The 18,574-nt window shown below is 35.4% G+C and overlaps 1 protein-coding gene across 1 annotated transcript in view; it reads right to left on the minus strand.

Annotated features, from left to right (window-relative positions):
- The window catches only part of dok1b (docking protein 1b), a 32,290-nt gene extending 15,418 nt beyond the window's left edge, over positions 1-16,872 (minus strand). Inside the window, exons 1-2 of the mRNA XM_067433865.1 lie at positions 16,553-16,872; positions 807-1,100 (exon numbers count right to left, since the gene is read on the minus strand). Coding sequence (XP_067289966.1) covers positions 807-1,100; positions 16,553-16,609 — 351 coding nt within the window. The 5' untranslated portion in view covers positions 16,610-16,872. The remainder of the gene's footprint in view (positions 1-806; positions 1,101-16,552) is intronic.
- Between the last annotated feature and the right edge of the window lie 1,702 nt (positions 16,873-18,574).

Here is an 18,574-nt window from a genome sequence, read left to right on the forward strand (position 1 = left end):
CTGTGAATCCGGCCCCAGGTCTCTGATTCTAAAACTCAGAGGTAAAACACAAGCAATAAAGGGTTAGTTCACCCAAAAATGAAATTGATGTCATTAATGACTATATGACTATCATTAATGACTATAGGACACTATACTGTCCATGTCCAGAAAGCTAATAAAAACATCATCAAAGTAGTCCATATGTGACATCAGTTAGTTCATTAGAATCTCTTGAAGCATCGGAAATACATTTTGGTCCAAAAATATCAAAAACTACGACTTTATTCAGCATTGTCTTCTCTTCCCTGTTTGTTTTCAAACCTCAAATAAAGATTCCAACAAACGGTCATGAATCAGCGTATTGATTCATGATTCAGATCGTGTGTCAAACTGCTGAAATCACGTGACATTGGCGATCCGAATCCTGAATCAATACGCTGATTCGTGATGTTTTAATCTTTATTTGAGGTTTGAAAACAAACGCGGAAGAGAAGACAATGCTGAATAATGTCGTAGTTTTTGATATTTTTGGAATAAAATGTATTTTCAAAGCTTCAAGAGATTCTAATGAACTAACTGATGTCACATATTGACTACTTTGATGATGTTTTTATTCCCTTTCTGGACATGGACAGTATAGTGTGCATACACTTAGATACACTCTCGGACTAAATATAAAATATCTTAAACTGTATTTTGAAGTCTTACGTGTGTGGAATGACATTAGCGCGAGTCATTAATGACATCAATTTCATTTTTGGGTGAACTAACCCTTTAACGCTTGTGACTTTACCCATTAAAAAGTCTCCATGATAACATCTTACCTGAAAAGCAATCTCACACATCTTCTCCACCCACTCATTGGTAATATGTTTCTCAGCTGCAAAGACGTACGTCTTATCATTGGTCTCCACACAGAAGGCAGCCATGTTTTCTTTGGGGCAGGTTTCAGTGACAGCAGGGAGTATGCTGATGCATTCTGACAGACGGATTATCTTCTTGTCCATTTTCTTAGTGCTAGGTTTGTCACTGGCGCTGCCTGAGCAATCATAAAACTCAAGCCGTGCAATGCCGTTTTGACTTGCTGGGTACAGTACGAACCAGTTCTTCTTCCATTTCTAAAAAGGACAGAGAGAGAGAAGAGGACGTTTGTACTCTTCTATGAAGAGCTGGCAGGGTCTTGGGCAAATTCAACTGTTAAAGGGTTACTTCAGCGATTAGCATATGCCTTTGTATCAGTAGAAACCCTGGAGTATATTCAAATGATTGTGCTTCCCCCCCTCATATCCCCCTGAGACAAGAGATTTATGTATTTTATTTCTGGAAAAATTCCTCCCGTGACGCATATTGACGATATTTGCGTCATCTTTGGAATGTTTGGCCAGAGGCTAAAGACTACAGCCAGCAAAGGGAGCCATTTCCACGTTTTCAACCCGCACATGGGGATGGGAGAATACACTCACAGCACAGCTCGCAGGTTCAGGCATTCATTTAAACGGATGCTGAGCAATATAAGTGTTTTAACTTCTCAAATTAATTTCTATGAAAGTAAAGCTCATTAGCTCATTTGTGACGTTAAATGTAATCTGACTCCTAATCTGAGTTAATGCTGTGAGACTCACGCGGCAACTTGATCGTTATATTGAACAGACACGTTCAGTATTTAATTGTAGTGTCTGTTCTCTTAGTCACAATAATCCAGTAGTGGTGGCTTTGAGAATGGCCTCACAGGGCAGCGAAGCATTCTGGGAATTGTAGTCTTTCATCCCCATGAGACACAAATACATTTCCTGTTTTTTCTCAGTCTAGAAGGCACCAAATTCAAAAATAATTTCACATTTCTACATTAATGACCCAGTTTAAATACAGATTCATCTTTGAGCGCTGAAGTTCCCCTTTAATCACTTATGGGTCTGAAAAGTATTGAAATCACATACACATAACTATAACTATTTCTGTTAGTTTGAATCCAAACCAAGACTGAGAATACAGGCCATGTCAACTTATGTTGCTTCAAGTCGCTTTCTATTAAATGAGAATTCACCCTTTATATATAAATGCATCTTATTGTGAACAAGTCTTATTTATATTTCACCCCAAAATGAATGTAAAGTCATCTTTTACTCACCCTGCAGTTGTTCTAATGCCCTATGTCTTTCTATCTTTTTCGGAATAAATGCTAAACATCCTGCTCACACTCCTCCATATAATGGCAATGAATGGCTCAGTTTTGACAGAATAATAAGGTTTCTTTCCCGCAAAATCTTATAGTATGCCTCCGCAACATTTTCTATATGTGTTGTGTGTCTCACTGTATCATCACGTAATACTATTGTATCCTTTTTGTAAAGTTTTAGCCTGGTCACGATTCACTGGCCTTATATGGAGGAGAGTGAGCCGGATGTTTTTCAAAATCTCTCCCTTTGAGGTCCAAAAAAAGATGGAAGGACATTAGGAACAGCAGGATGAGTCAAAGATGACTTTACTTTCATTTCAGGGTGAACTATTTCTTTTATTTTGTTATTTTGAACTTATAATTTTTTATCAAAATGTCATTATTAGACAATGGCAGACCTTTCTGTGGTGATGTACACTAAATCCTCTAATCATTTATCCGGTAAAAATGCCGTTGTTAAAATCAACCTCAAGATCATGTTCAGATCTGCTTCCATCCAATTAACAACCAATGGATAGAACCAAGTCCCTGCATTTCTTTTTCAATATTTTTTTCCCCTCAGATACATGTCATACTGAAGAAAAGATCTGTTGCTACTTCTGTTACATTGCAATTTTAAAAAAAGTTTAACTTCCACGTGGTTCATTTATTGTTAATTTCAACTATTAAATCAAGGTCAAAAAATCTGTGTCAAACATGTAGGGTCATAGTGCTGAGGACTTTAGACTTCTAACAATGACTTTTAAGCCCTTTCTTCCAGATGGACAACGAAAAACAGACTCTGCAGCAAACAAAAGACATCTATGTGTTTATGGGTGTGTGTGAGAGGAGTGTGGGTCAGTTCCTCATATTGTTCGTAATGTAACAAGACAATGATCTTCAAACAAAGGCACAAGTGTTTCAAGCTGATTCAATATTGTGTTGCAGATGTGTTGTTGCTTGTATCTAAATGAATGCAGTGGACACACCAAAGAGTCTAATAGATGAAAAGGAACAGATCGCTGGAGTAATATGGAGTGATATTTGGAGTAAAGAAATGCATTATACATCAAAAGCAGTCATAATTCAGAAACAATTTTTGGATGTTATGGTTTTATAGGGTTTTTCTTCTTTAAGACTTCAATATAAACACCCACTGCTATGATTGGATAACATCTTTGGATATGAAATAGACATTATACATGAGGAACAACCAATGCTCATTAACCGTTAACTGACAAGATTACTGATTAAGATTGTATTCTGTCGAATTAGAATACAATTTTAATGGATAAGTGTCTGTGACCTATTCAAAATATTGAAATTGGTTTTCTACAGTCAAATTTTACATGCGCAAATAGCAGCATAAAAAATTCACACACATTGTCATGTCACGCACATGTAGCACTTCTGTAAAAGCAGTATATAATCACATATATGAAAATAATTAATAGACTATATAGGCAAAATATATTTCACTTAAACAATTAACAGGATTAACAAAACAAAAGGAAAAAACTGCAACAAATATGCTGAGTTTCAGACGCTCCAAACACATTCACGGAAAGGAAACCAAGATAGCAGAAAGCGACATCCTTTTTGTTTTCTTTATTTTACAAAAGCAAAATGTATTGTTTTGAATGATGTATGATCATAAATGATGGAGTAGGACTTTAAGGAAAGCAAAAAATGTATTGCAAAGAAAGTTTTAGCTTTTATATAGCTGCTTATATTTTTCATTCCTGTTCTGCTCTGAATACTGTTACATTTTAAAGATTTGTTTTGGAGTGAGGGGAACTAAAATAGCCTATAGCTGTTTATAGTCTTTACAATATTTGTATATCTCAATACAATTGTGTGGCCAGAATATTTTTCTTAACTATGCAGCAAATGTTTTAAAACACCTTGAAAATTCACTTAAAGTGGGCTTATTATGCCCCTCTTTACAAGATGTAAAACAGGTTTTCAACCCAAAATACCCCACAGATAATTTATTATACCATGTTGTAAATGCCCATTTTAAATGGAAGCAAGACATGCTGTTTTTGAGCATATGAGATACAAATATCATCTCTATTGCAGCCAAGCTCACGGCATTGTAGTTCTTCGTCCTTATGAAAGTTTATTATTTGCATGCTTTCAAGCCCTATCAGTTTTGTCATGGTGGGTACGGGTGAAAAGGAGCAAGGACTCAGTTGCAGTAAGATATATGAGGATTTTTTTAATAATAAAACAAAAATAAACACAATTGAGGGGGGAAACCAAATATGACTTTAACGGAACACCAGGAGCATGAAGCATACAGGAAGCATGTGACGGGAACATAAAACAACAATCCAGCACAGTACAGCAAACACAAGGAGACTAAATAGGGAACAAACAAGCCAGGAAATGAGGGAGAACAGGTGGGGCAAATGAATCAATAATCAGGCTAACAAAGAGACATGAGAGCATGCCAAACACATGGCCAGCAATGACAAATACCAGCTATGTGCTCACACAAAAGCAAGACAGACATGTAACAAGTTTAAACTTCAGATATATGTTTTTGGAGAGCAGACAAATGAAGCAGTACCAATAAAAAACAATTCTTTTCAAGGCTCTCAAGGACACCATACAGCAAAAGAATAAAATGCAAAGCTTTGCACACATAGAGCTCAAACTTACAATCAAGTCACTAAAAGCTATTCTAAACAGATACATTTTAATCTGAACTTTAAAAAGGGAAACAGAATCCAAATGGTGAATTTGCAACGGCCCTACCACTAAATGAACGCAACTTCAAATTTGGAACTCAATAATTCTGCGGAAGATGATCTCAAAGAACAGAAAAAATAAAGAGGAGCCAAATTGGGGCTTTGTAGGTGAGCAGTAACATTTTGTAATAGGCTACAATAAGGAACAGGAAACCAAAGTAGTTTAAAAAAACATAGCATTATATTATCAGGTACATTTAGGTGGTACATGAGTGGGTAACAAACCCAGCAGCTGAGTTCTGAATTAACTGCAGTCAATGGAGTTATGTTTCAGAAAAAACAAATAAAAGAGAATTACAGTAATCATTCTGTGATGTAAACACGTGCTATGCTGAGAAAGTGATGGACTAGCCTAGTCTAGTCTAGCAATGTAAATAAAAAATGCAGTACATGAAATATTAATATGAGAACCAAAAGAAAGCAAACCATTAAATATAACACCAAGACTGAAATATTAACCGGACTGCATTTTAGAAAAACAGACCTAGACCCAACAAGAAGGTGCTAGTTTTGCTGTTATTTAGCTTAAAAACATTGTTGGTCATCTATATGTTAACATCCAGCAAACATTTAGTGAGTACTGCCACCGTTGCACCTGTTGCCTTTGGCTTTTGGCTTGCTCAGTTGGGGACACTAAATATTTAACTATATTTCTTTCTATTAAATTCTGTTGCATTATTTTCCTGTTACCATTGTGAAGCTTCTTTTTAACAATCTGCATTGTAAAAAAATAAAGGTGACTTGACTGAAAGGGGCTAGGAAGCATCAGGTTTTGTAGATATGCACAATTGTGTGTCATCAGAATATAAATAAAAGCGGACCCAACACTGACCACTTTGCAACACAGTAACTCTCACATTCTTAATCACAGTTTCCTGTCCCCTAAATAAACTGATACTGACCCACCATTTCTAATGGACAAGCGTTTTGTGAATCATGTGACAGGAACCCAACAAAAGGTTGGGATTATACTGCTGCAGTATCATTGTAAAAATGAATTTTAACAACTGGTTCTTTATATACTTATTCTTTGGAAGTGAAAATAAGACAAATATGTTGTCAGCATCTTTTTGGCATGACGTAAATCACACAAACCAGCTACATTGTTTGGAAATTGAAATTGCATGTGTATATTAGATCTCTGTGATGAAGTGACAACAGTGTAATATACAATACCTATTGCTGTATATGCTGTTAATATGAATCAAACAACAATAGAAAAACAGAAAATCAATCACTCCACTTTAATAAGAATACATTTCTTACTTGAAATCTGCTTATAAATGCTCTGGCGAGGAGCAAAGCATAAGTGTGCAGCTCAATAATAGCCTGACGTGGTCATACTCAATTCTAGTCCGAATATGAGTCTGATACTGCTCCATTGGGCTTTGATTATGGGGCGTGTTTCAACCGAAACAGGAAAGACCTCAACTGGATAGACCTACAACCAATCAGAGCAATGGAGCGACGCATAACGTTAGTTGTCAAATGTCAACTGCATTGTGTTGTCAAGTCTGCAGGTTTTCCGGAGGGTTGTTTTCCATGTCCGCAGGTTGAAGCGACCTCAATTGTGATATATAGACCCAGAAATGCAAAATTTAGCAGGCAACCTTGCCAAAATAACACACATTTTACCCCCCAAATGCCATTTTTCTTCTTCAGAGAACTCCCTCAGAGAAGCTATTGTTTTGGGCTATAAGTTTTTTGTTGTAAAAACTTGGCAACCCTGTCTGCATGAACGCTGGACTAAACAATCTTTGCCGGTTGTTTAAAAAAAAATTAAGTTAAGGATACACAGTGTACTTACCAACATGATCCTCATTTCAGAGAGAAATAGGGAAGGTGAATGCATATACAAACAACAAGCTCTCCTTTTAGTATTTAAACAAATATAATCTAAGCGCCTTTGATGGCGTGGATGATTACGTTACTGTTTATCATCTGTCCGTCATCATCTAAAGCCCGCCCTGATGATTTTATTGGTCCGAACAGTTTTTGTTCAGGCATAATCACTCCACTATGGATCAAGTCCAGACCGAACCACCAGAGCTCAAATGTTGTGGGCGGGGTGCGGGGCTGAGTTCGGCTGGCATCCAGGCTAGCAATTATAAACCAATAGCTCTGCATTCCGCCATGTGCAGAGCCTGTTCCAGAGCGACGTCACATTGGAGTACATTCCTGAATGGACCAATTTGAGACACTGTTTCAGGTTTATGGGGAAAATAAAGAGTGGATGGATTTTTTCACAGTATGGTGATTTTGTGTACACACTGAGGGCACACAATTATATTGTTCAATACCAATATAAAAGTGATTTTCACATAATAGGTTAACCAGTTAATTTTGAGCATCCCTATGTGGAACTATTAAAAAGGCAATTATGATTACAGTTGCTGGGTAACGGTAAAAAGGCTTTTGGCGAGAGAGCAGAACTTGCAAAGCACAAAAATGAGCACAAAAATGAATGAACAGCTCTAGGATTATATAGGGAGCGATCTTGACAACTTAAAAAATATTTCAATCAATGGCTGACTACACGAGTCGTTACATATCAAGACAATCATTTATCATAAATCAGGTTTTAGAATTAACATAGTTACATCTTATGGCAATGTGGTCGTGTTCATTTTTCACTATAAGTGTGATTGCAAAACTTGTGAATTGTGACATAATTATGATTGTTAAAATTATGCAAAAAAAATTCAAATGTTAAAATATCACGGAAGGTATGCAAAAAAGATGCTCTTCCACAACGACTAGTGTCTCCACACTGCTGTGATGAATCTGATCTTCAAGTAAAAAGAACTGGATGAAATATTGAATGCTACAATCCACAATCTGATTTCTGACTTGTGATGCAGCCTGAATCATCATCAAACCATCATCAAACCAAAAAGTTTTTTTGTTTTGTTTTTTTGGCCAATCTCTTTTCCAGACTTGTACACAAACTGCATTGTAATCATTCCCCAAAATGTAATTTGTGTGGAAATATTACAAAGTCTGTAAACAGGACGTAAACACAGGCCAGAGTCGGGACACAGAGAGGAGAGGAGAGAACAGATGCACCAGCAGAGAAAATACGGTACCAGCCAGCTCACTGTTCGCCATGCTTGACATATTGGAAGAAAACGATGAATATTGAAGTGTGTGTGTGTGTGTGTTGGGGGTAATATATCTCTGAATGGAACACAATGTACAAGAGTAACAAAGGGAACGCTATATTACCTTTCATAATATATGTTGCATAAGTGTCATCTACTGTCAGAAAGTGAATTCTCATTTTAATTCGGTCCGTCTGATGTTTTTGTTTTGCGCAGGAATGTTTTATGTAGCGTAAGAACAAAATTATTTTACTGTAAGCCATTTGCAATGAAACTATGAGAAATGTTATGCTTTCAGTCTAAAGGCAACTTCCCTCACCGCAAATTCTCTTCACAAGTACACATTCCTCAATAGTAACTCTCAGCACATTGAATGGAGGTCTTGTTGGGTCATTCAAGCATCTATTTGCCTTAATCATCCTCTTTCACGCAACAAGACAGTCACAAGAGTTCACAGCACATATAGCACCCATGAAGGGAAGGGTCAATGTTCTGCCCAATTAACACAATGTCACATGCTTTAATGTACAGCGCACCTGAGCACACGGCGAACTGACTACCATCTGTCATGCAAAAATGAGATAAACTGAAGCTGAAGGGTGGCTCCATAAAATAAATCACAAATCTGTCAACCTTTTAAACAGACTCCAACACCTCTGCAGAAGATTCTGTACAGACAGCAGATGTCAATGTGGTAAGAATGATGTGTGGGATTACCCAGCAAGTTCTGTTTCCTCTACCACTCTGCAGGTGTTTGTGTAGCCACGTTCCTTTTAAAAACTTCCCATTTCCTTTTGACTGACTGATGGATTCAGTGAGGAATGAGGACTATACCAATGCCAGTGGATACAAACCTTTAACTGAACACACAGTACATATCATATTTTTAATTAATGCCAAAATCAAATTAATGGTAAATCAATAATATAATGGGTTGGTGGGGCATTATTTTATTTATAAAATAAAAAACGAATGAATAAACGAAAAAAAAAGAGTGACTTGTAACTTCCTCAAATATGTATCCGAAGCTAATCTGATGAAAAGTCTGCTTCTGCAGCTGTGCTGCACGTTCTATATGCTAAATAATTGTGTAAAAGAAAATATTATACATCTTGCGACAACAATATGCTCACATTAAAAATATGCATGCAGGCTTTAACCTGAAAAAATAAAACTTAATAAAAATAAACATTTTCTGTTGGTAACAGCCTATTCCTAATCCAAAACAGTAAAACTAAAGAAAGTATGCTGCTGATGGACACAGATACAGTCACACTGACTGCACACAGTGCCATCTTGTTAATATGTAGCCAATGTCACATTAAGATGTGGATGATACAGTAACTTTAAAGTTCAAACTTTAATGTATATTTTCATAAATAAAACATTAACTTGACCCCAAACAATGGCACCAAAATGAATGACTCCTTCAGAAAATATTCACCTGTTACCAAATAAGATAGGTGCGTACCATAATTACGAGATTTCATCTTGAAAAAAGTGTTAAAAAGGTACCGTTCTTCGTAATCCCATCTTTCAAACTTTAGTTAGTGTGTAATGTTGCTGTTAGAGCATAAATAATACCTGTAAAATGTATAAACCCCAAAGTTCAATGCCAAGCGAGATATTTTATTTAACAGAAGTTCCCTTTCAAAGCCTACAGCGAAGGCCGGTTTGGACCACAGCAGGAAGTGCAGGGATGTAATGATGTCACTAGAACCGTTTGTTGACTAACCCTCCGCCCACAAGAACACGCAAAAAGGGGGTGTGGTCTTGTTGCTCTCCCATGTGGAGAAGAGCGCGCATTCAGCATCTCCCCGTTATGGTAAGAGGCGGGACCTTTCCGGGCAAAGTGCGCTAAGCTGCTGTCCAATCACAACACAGAAAGCGCTGGCCCAATCAGAACTCGTTACATATTTCTGAAGGAGGGACTTCATAGAACAAGGAAATCATCAGGCCGTTTGTAGGACAGAGGAAACAGCGCTGTACAGATAAGTAAATTGTGTGAAAAATACTGTTTTTTTTACACACGAAACATGAACTCATGTTGTATTGCACACTGTAAACACAATCAAGTCTTCAAAAACACACGAAAAACGGGACCTTTAATATCTTCGTAGATCTCTTAACTACAGCTTGTAAGATGTAAATGTTCTGCTCGTTCCACCTGACTGCTGTACCACCTGACCCCTAATGTTTCATTAAGGCATTGAAAGTGTTGCCATAAAAATGCATAACCAAGGACCAGAAGAGAACATCATGTGTCCAGCTGGTAACAAAAGCTTGTTTTTTGCATGCGTTTTTAAGCATTGCGTTTTAAAAATAAATTATTTAAAACTGTTAAAGTGCAATATAGTTAATTTCACGATATACACATGCTGTCTGGGAGATTTTCTGAGTGTTGTCTGAGACACGTGCATATGAGTAAAGAAATTAAATGAATATAAAAACATATATATATATATATACATATATATATATATATATATATATATATACATATATATATATATATATATAGTTATTTCTGCTTTAAATTATCTTATTTACATGTAATTGTTATTGTGAAATAAAATGATAAGATTTTTTTTTCCCAAGATCATTTTGGGTCTGAATTTCAGACCGTAATTTCCCGAAGAGAGTGTGAGTAAATCAGCACTTCTGCATCTTTCTCTTTTTCTCTCTCGAACATGGCTTCACAGTGAGCTGTGTATAAAGAAAGCAAGTTTTCTTAAAATGTTAAAAGGTCAATTTACTTGATGTATTTGTTTGTTTTGTAGATTTCTAAACAGGCCCATGCGGAATCTGCATGCGAAGAATTCTGCAGAAATTGCTGATTTATGCCTTGCCCGTCATTTGAAAAGCATACACAATCACGTGCGAGATAATGAGAGGTAGTAGGCTGCGCTTATTGATGTGAATTAGTTTTTTTGTGAGAGTGATATTTTAAAATGTCTAAAATAAAATTGACCACAGAGGAGTTAAGGAAATGTCACTTGTCTACAAAAATGACTGATTTATAGATATTTTAAGAATAGTTTATTTATTTAGCTCTATTGTTGAATGATATGAAATATCATGAAATAAATCGTTTATTTAATGGTTTGTCTACAATACAATTACAAAAAAAAAAAAAAAAAAACATGTTCTATTTGTATTTGTATTGTAAACCTTAAATAAAAATTGAGAAGTGAATATTGTATGTTTTATTTACTTTTAGTTTCAATATTATTATCTCTTTTAACACATTTATCATAAACACATTTTAAACCATTCAGCATAATTCCACAGATTTTTCCAAAAATTCAGCGCAGAAAACACAAAAACATTCCACAGATTTCTTGTGGCCCTGGTTATAAGCCATTACTTTTAGGTAGACCTATGCCACTTCATTAACAATGATGTCAATGATGTCTATGTTAATATTTCAACAATTTAACATACAACTTTACAAGAAACAACTAACACCACAATACAAACATTTATGTCTTGAATTCCAACCCTCAAGCTGTTAACATAACAAATACTCAAGCTTTCGTTTTGGCAGAACATTGGTGAAATTCTGTAAGCTATAGTTTATTAGAAGCAGCGTTTACTGTGAGTCATTCTGAAAACACTGTATTATAAGCTGCATATGTGGAAATTAACACAGTGAAACTTCATTCTGAAACTGACTATATCTTTTATTAAAACCTGCTTTATACAGTAGAGCAGCGCGTGCAAGGCAATTCAGAGAACAAAGCCTACAAATTGTAAGCTATTTTTTCCACTGGTGTATTCTTTAGTGTTTTTATATTTAATGTACAGTATATATTTGGTTGGTTATTGAATGGAGTGCTCAGTTACTCTAAAGTACCTTGAGCTGTAGTAAAAGTAAGAGCAAAGGCCAATGTGGGCCAGGCAAAAGATATCACTCCTCCATCCATACACAAACAAGTCTAAGGACTGCAAACTGTTTGGCCAGTCAGATGCATCTCACGCAATGACACCATTAAAGGCCATGTTTCACACAATGCAGAGATACTGTAAACCTCAACAACTGTGCAAAGGGATATGGATTTGCAACATTACTCCAAATGGGTTTTCAAACTACAATTAATTTATCCCTATTTCCCACTTTCTTTTAAGTGTTTAGTTTTACTTTGAGTTATGAAAGTGGTCACTCTTCTTTTTGTGGTAATTTTACACCTGGACTGAGGTGTATGGTATGAAAGTGCATGTTAAAGGGTTAGTTCACCCAAAAAAGAAATTGATGTCATTAATGACTCACCCTAATGTCGTTCCACATCTGTAAGACCTCTGTTCATCTTCAGAACACAGTTTAATATATTTTATATTTTAGTCCCTGAGCATATGCAGTATCTGCACACTTTACTGTCCATGTCCAGAAAGGGAATAAAAACATAATCAAAGTAGTCCATATGTGACATCAGTTGGTTGATTAGGATCTCTTAAAGCATCGAAAATACATTTTGATCCAAAAATATCAAAAACTATGAATTTGTTCAGAATTGTCCTCTCTTCCGTGTGTCTCCAAAACGATTGAACTAAAATATAAAATTTTATTATATTTTATAAAAATTTAAAAAAATAAAAAAGCTATTTAGATTGGACTAAAATATAAAATTTTATTATATTTTATAAAAAAAAATAATAAAAAAAATCTATTTAGATTGGACTAAAATATAAAATATCTTAAACTGTGTTCCGATGATGAACATAGGTCTTACGTGTGTGGAACGACATTAGGGTGAGTCATTAATGACATCAATTTCATTTTTGGGTGAACTAACCCTTTAACGGTGCCCTAGAATGAAACATTGAATAAACCTAGCTATAGTTAAATAAAAAAGAGTTCAGTACATGCACATCACATAAAGTGAGTCTCAAACACCATACATACCCCTTACATTGCCATAATTCCATACTCCAACCATATTCCTGCAAACAGATTTTTTTTCCACTTCTTGACTGTCGAACCCATTTCTGATTAAATTGAAAGTTTCTTAGTAAGACAACATTACGATAATATTCCCTGTGTTGTCTAGATCTAAATCAAGATTAGATCTAGTATTGGAAACTCCAAGTATAGCACACTTAACAGTTTGTCAAATGACAAAGGTTAATATTATTTCCTGCTGCCAGTGTTGTCATAAAATACAACAGAAGATACGTATGTCGATCCCTTTTGATGGATTGAAATCTAAATTATCTATATTAAATTTCATCATTAACACATAACTCAGAAACTAACTACATTTACTACTATGTTTAGTTGCTTACAGATCGCTCAGTCGATCATTGTAGCTAACGTCATCTTCTCCACCATCTAAGTTGAAACGATAGTCGTTTGACAAGGCTTCTAGTCAATTTGTTAAATAAATATACATTTTTGAGAACTGAAGTATGATTATTTTGCAGCGGGTGAGCAGTAAACATGACACTGACTATTTTGAGTGGCTTCTGCATTACTTTGTTTGGCTAAGTAAATCGACTTTTAAATCAGTACTCTACTGTCAAACTGTAATGTTACTGTACAAACTACATATTTACGCGCTACCCAGTTCAGTTCATGATTCAAAGTTGAGAAGCTATCATTGTAAAATCATTGCCATGACGGATGGTATAGATGTGTCAGCTGTCATAGAGCAGCAGTGAAGTGAAACAGCCAACCAGAGCAGAACTCTGCATTAATATTCATGACCCTTCCAAATAAGGCAAAAACAGAGCATTACATCCTAGGGACAATTTCTAGGGTTGTAAATGGACCTGTAAAACCATATCTGGACAATTTTTGACCTTAAATAAGCCACATACCCTCTATTTAGATATCAGAGAACAATTTAAAATATTGTTTCAAACCATTCTAGGGCACCTTTAAGATGTTAAAGCAAGTTTAGCAACTGTCCAGCAATCATAAACCGCCTCAGTGAAGGCACTGCCTCATGCTCAATGCTATTTATGCACTTTGTTCGTTAGCACAGATATTTAAGTGATGCTTAGTCTCTCTGTCTGAAAGAAACAGTCTGAAAATGTCAAACAGAAATGTGTTAGAGTGACACGATTTAAGAGATCTACATGGTGACAATTCCATATATGGACAAGCAGTTATTAAAACTTGTTGCATGCTGTACAGCTTGTTGCCTGCTGTATTTGGCAATGTTATTGACCTTATAAATATGAAAATAAAAACCTTTATGCAGGTCTTACAAATGTAGTGTGTGAAATACTGAAACCTGACTACAATGGACAAATATCTTCTTAGTTCAGAAAATATCAAATGTTCATGTCTGCGCTCATGCTAATGTTGGGCAAGCCATGAAAACAGCTCTCTAATAACATGGTAAGGAAACATAATTGTACCAAAAAGCAAAAAAAAAAGAAAGAAAAAAAGCAATGGCTTTATTTGGTCGTAACATTTTTACTGACTGCTGACGCTATTGGATTAGAACTGAACCGAGCTGGATGATGACAACTTTTCTGCAGAACTGCTTTATAGATAAACTGACTTCAGGTGAAAATTCACACTAGTTTCTTTTAGAGCTGCTGTATTTGAAAGAATCTGTATTGTATAAAGCACTATATAAATGAAGATGACTTGCATTGTTTTAACTTTGCACGCCTTCCACATAGTTGTCCGAGTTTTTTTCCCCTCTAAATCTTCATTACCAAACAAAAACTTTACATCAATGAAGGACATGTCTTCATGATGCCACTCGCATGCTTGTGCAAATTAAAACAATTCTCAGCACAATATGATCATTATAATTTTTTTCTCACTCTTTTGCATTTGGTATGTTGATTGTACTTGTATCTATTTCTGATGCATGTATAGATAGCACTAATCTGTAGACCACCAGGACAACAACTCCCACAGCAGCATGATCCTGTGATTCAGCCATCACACTAGGAGTCTATCATCAGCCTCTCAGCTGCTAAAGGGGCATCACCAAGCACACAAGATTATTTTTAGTCATGTAAATCTAGTGTTATTGTTGACAAGATACCTTATTTGGCTATTTAGTTGTAGTAACTAAGCTATAGAAAAACCTCCATGAATGAATGGCGGCATTATATCCACAATTTGAATATGTGCTGTTGCCTGAGGCTAAAGACATAGTTGTGCTGTGTTCATAATTTGCTTACTTCCATATCACAAAGACGTTTCAGACAGAGGAAGTGAATAATGAATTAATGACAAGCCATTGCTCCAGCAAGACGTTTTTGATCCAACACAGGTCTGACTGAAGAAAGACGTGACTCAAATCAATGTCTAAAGAATGACAAAAATACATGCCTAACATATTCAATAAGAGAGAAAACAAACAGAACCTTTTGTGGTCATGTGTCTGTGATGTAGCATTTTCCACTGCACGTGGACAGAGTGGAAATTATTTCGAGACACAGCTGGCCGTGTGTATGTAGGCTATAACATGCTCTTGTTTAGAGGTTAGATATCACTCATTAAAAAAAGAAAAAGATTCTGTTCATGTAGTTAGTGACCCTAAAACAGAATATGCATGAAGACATTTTCAATTTGAAGATGCACAGGATCTGATGTAGGCTACTGATTCATGTGACTCAAAACTCTAGTCTCATGACACAAAAGGAGGAATAGAGTAAGAGTCATTCCTTAGTACTGTAAAAGAAACGATTTGAAATGTCTTTAATTTAATTTACTTTTAATTTACTTTTAAATAAAAAGTAAATTTACTTTTAAATATTGACATTTTAAACTTTTTGGTCAATGTAGTAGGTCCTATTTCTGTTGCCACTGCTGCCATATGTTGTATGTCTCTATATGTTTTCAGGGTCAGCGTTGTGATGCTCTTTTCTTGTTATATATAAAATTTATACTTAAAAATACATGCATTTCATTTATAGTCATATATATATATATATATATATATATATATATATATATATATATATATATATATATATCAGACTGAATGCGATCACAAAATCGTATGGTTACGCTTACTATTTCATTATTATTTCTTTAAACAAAAAGAAGCAAATTTGTTTTAAAGTATTAGTAATATCTAAAGAAAAAAACACATTTTGTCCACCAAATCAAAGTCAGTGTAGCACAAAATCATGCATGAAGTCTTTTTTTCTTCTATCATATTTTGACATTTCATAGAAAAGACTTATCATAAAAAATAAAATAAAATAAAAACATCTTGATATTAATGACTCAAGAATGTATTAGGCCTACTTTTAATTTAAAAAAAACTGACAAAACTTGATAAATGTTTGGGAACTTTGTATTGGAAAATGATTTGTGCACACTAAAGTGTAAGAAATTAGTTATTTTATTTATTTATTTATTTTACTTGATGGCTACACACCACATGTCACCGAATTAAAATGTGAAATTTAGAAATAAAAATATATTATTGAACGTTTTTCAAAAAGGTATACAAAGATGACATGTCAAGAATTTGCCACATGCTTTTAAACTATGAGGCTACGATAACGATAGGCTACTACTGTTCATCATGTCAGACATGTCATTGCTTCTCAAAACCAAACACTATGTGACAAGCACTTACCTTTCCAAACTTCTGATGCTGGACATACAGTTGTCCCTCCTTAACGTGAGTGTCCATTTTTAAAATACTCTACCGCGGCACAGCAAGATAAAGGATAAATATTTCTCACTCTTTAGACTTTTTTCCGATTTCCTACCGCGCGAACTTCCGCTTGGCAAAACGTTTTCTCGTGGGGCGTTTCGACGGGAAATCATTAAGATTAATCTAGCTGTTAAATGAATGTGTGGAGGGAAAAGGCGAAATGTTATATCAGAGTGTTTTCATGCTGCTGGTCCTGAGTTTTGAGACTCTCTCTCTCTCTCTCTCTCTCTCTCTCTCTCTCTCTCTCTCTCTCTCTCTCTCTCTTCTCCTCGCGATAGAGGAAGCGCGCGCCCACAGCCTTTCCTCCCACCTACTCTAACCCAAACATAGGCAAGGCGTGAAACCAACTCTTTTCTATTGCAATTATTACAGTTTTGTATAATGTGTTATAATACGTGTTATAATGTTGTCAGTGAAAAATTACAAGACAGGTGCAGCACTAGTGCTGTTGCTAATTTATGGCTGCCAGATAGGCTATAATAGCCTACTGCTAATTTATTTACAACCAATCATTTGATTTCTCAACCATTAGCACTGAAATAATTATGGTCCTATTATTGGGACATCCTGGGTGTCCTATTGATTTACATGATTAGTCTTTTTATTTTTAGAGAGGAATGCACTGGTCTAAGCACTTAATCCCTGTCCTTCATTGATCTGCCTGCCTCTCATAGTTTACTTTTCTATCACATGAGTTTTCATATTGTAAATCAACTGATATGTTTGTCTTTTATCCTTGATCTGTCTGAAGTCAAACTACCAGGTCCAATTGATAATCTGTGTCAACCGCTTCTGATCTGATTACCTAAGATGGATGTCATTACCAGATGTTAACAGGACCTAAACTCATTATTTTTTTCACTCTGTTGTTTTGCAAACATAAACATTTGGTTTTCTGTTATATATTAAACATTGGTGCAAATTATCCTACTTAATGTCGCCATGATAAAGATGTGGGTTGAACCAGTAATAATGTGTCCAAAATGTACAATTAAATTAGAAATATATGAACCTTACGCCATAATTTTGCAGCAAGTATTTTTATGCCATAAAGTAACAGTAGATTATGCAAACATTAACAGTAACAGTATCAAATTATAATACAGTAGAACAAAGAAACATAATTATATACATCTATATTCATATATATATTATATTATCTATATTTATATGAACTATATTGCCTGCCTTTACATGCATATTAACTTTAATGACATCTCATTCTTAATCCGTAGGGTTTAATATGGAGTTACCCACCCTTTGCAGCTATTAGCTTCAACTCTTCTAGGAAGGCTTTCCACGAGGATTAGGAGTGTGTTTGTGGGATTTTTTGAACATACTTCTAGAAGCTCATTTGTGAGGTCAAGCACTGATGTTGAATGAGAAGGCCTGGCTCGCAGTCTCTTTTCTAATTCATCCTAAAGGTAATCTATCGGGTTGAGGTCAAGACTCTGTCCAGTCAAGTTCCTTGCTCATTCATATCTTTATGGATCTTACACTGGTGTGCAGTCATGTTGTAACAGGAAGGGGCCATCCCCAAACGGTTCCCACAAAGTTGGGAGCATGAAATTGTCCGAAATGTTTTGGTATGCTGAAGCATTACGAGTTCCTTTAACTAGAACTAAGGGGCCAAGCCCAACCCCTGAAAAACAACCCCACACCATAATCCCCCCTCCATCACACTTTACACTTGGCACAATGCAGTCAAGTACCATTCTCCTGACGATACATATACAATATACAGAATTATTGTTGAAATCTGGACTACTAACCACAACCATCAAAAACATTTTTAAAAAAATAAACGCAATGGTTAAAAAAAATTGTTAACCTGCTTTGACCTAAAGATCAGAGTCAAAAGCATCTACACTACTATACTAAATTTGATATAGTGATCCAGAGACTTGTGTTAAACTTAACACAAGTGCATGTCATCGACTT

This window comes from Pseudorasbora parva, chromosome 1 (genome assembly GCF_024679245.1).
Source record: "Pseudorasbora parva isolate DD20220531a chromosome 1, ASM2467924v1, whole genome shotgun sequence".
NCBI classification, from domain to species: domain Eukaryota; kingdom Metazoa; phylum Chordata; class Actinopteri; order Cypriniformes; family Gobionidae; genus Pseudorasbora; species Pseudorasbora parva.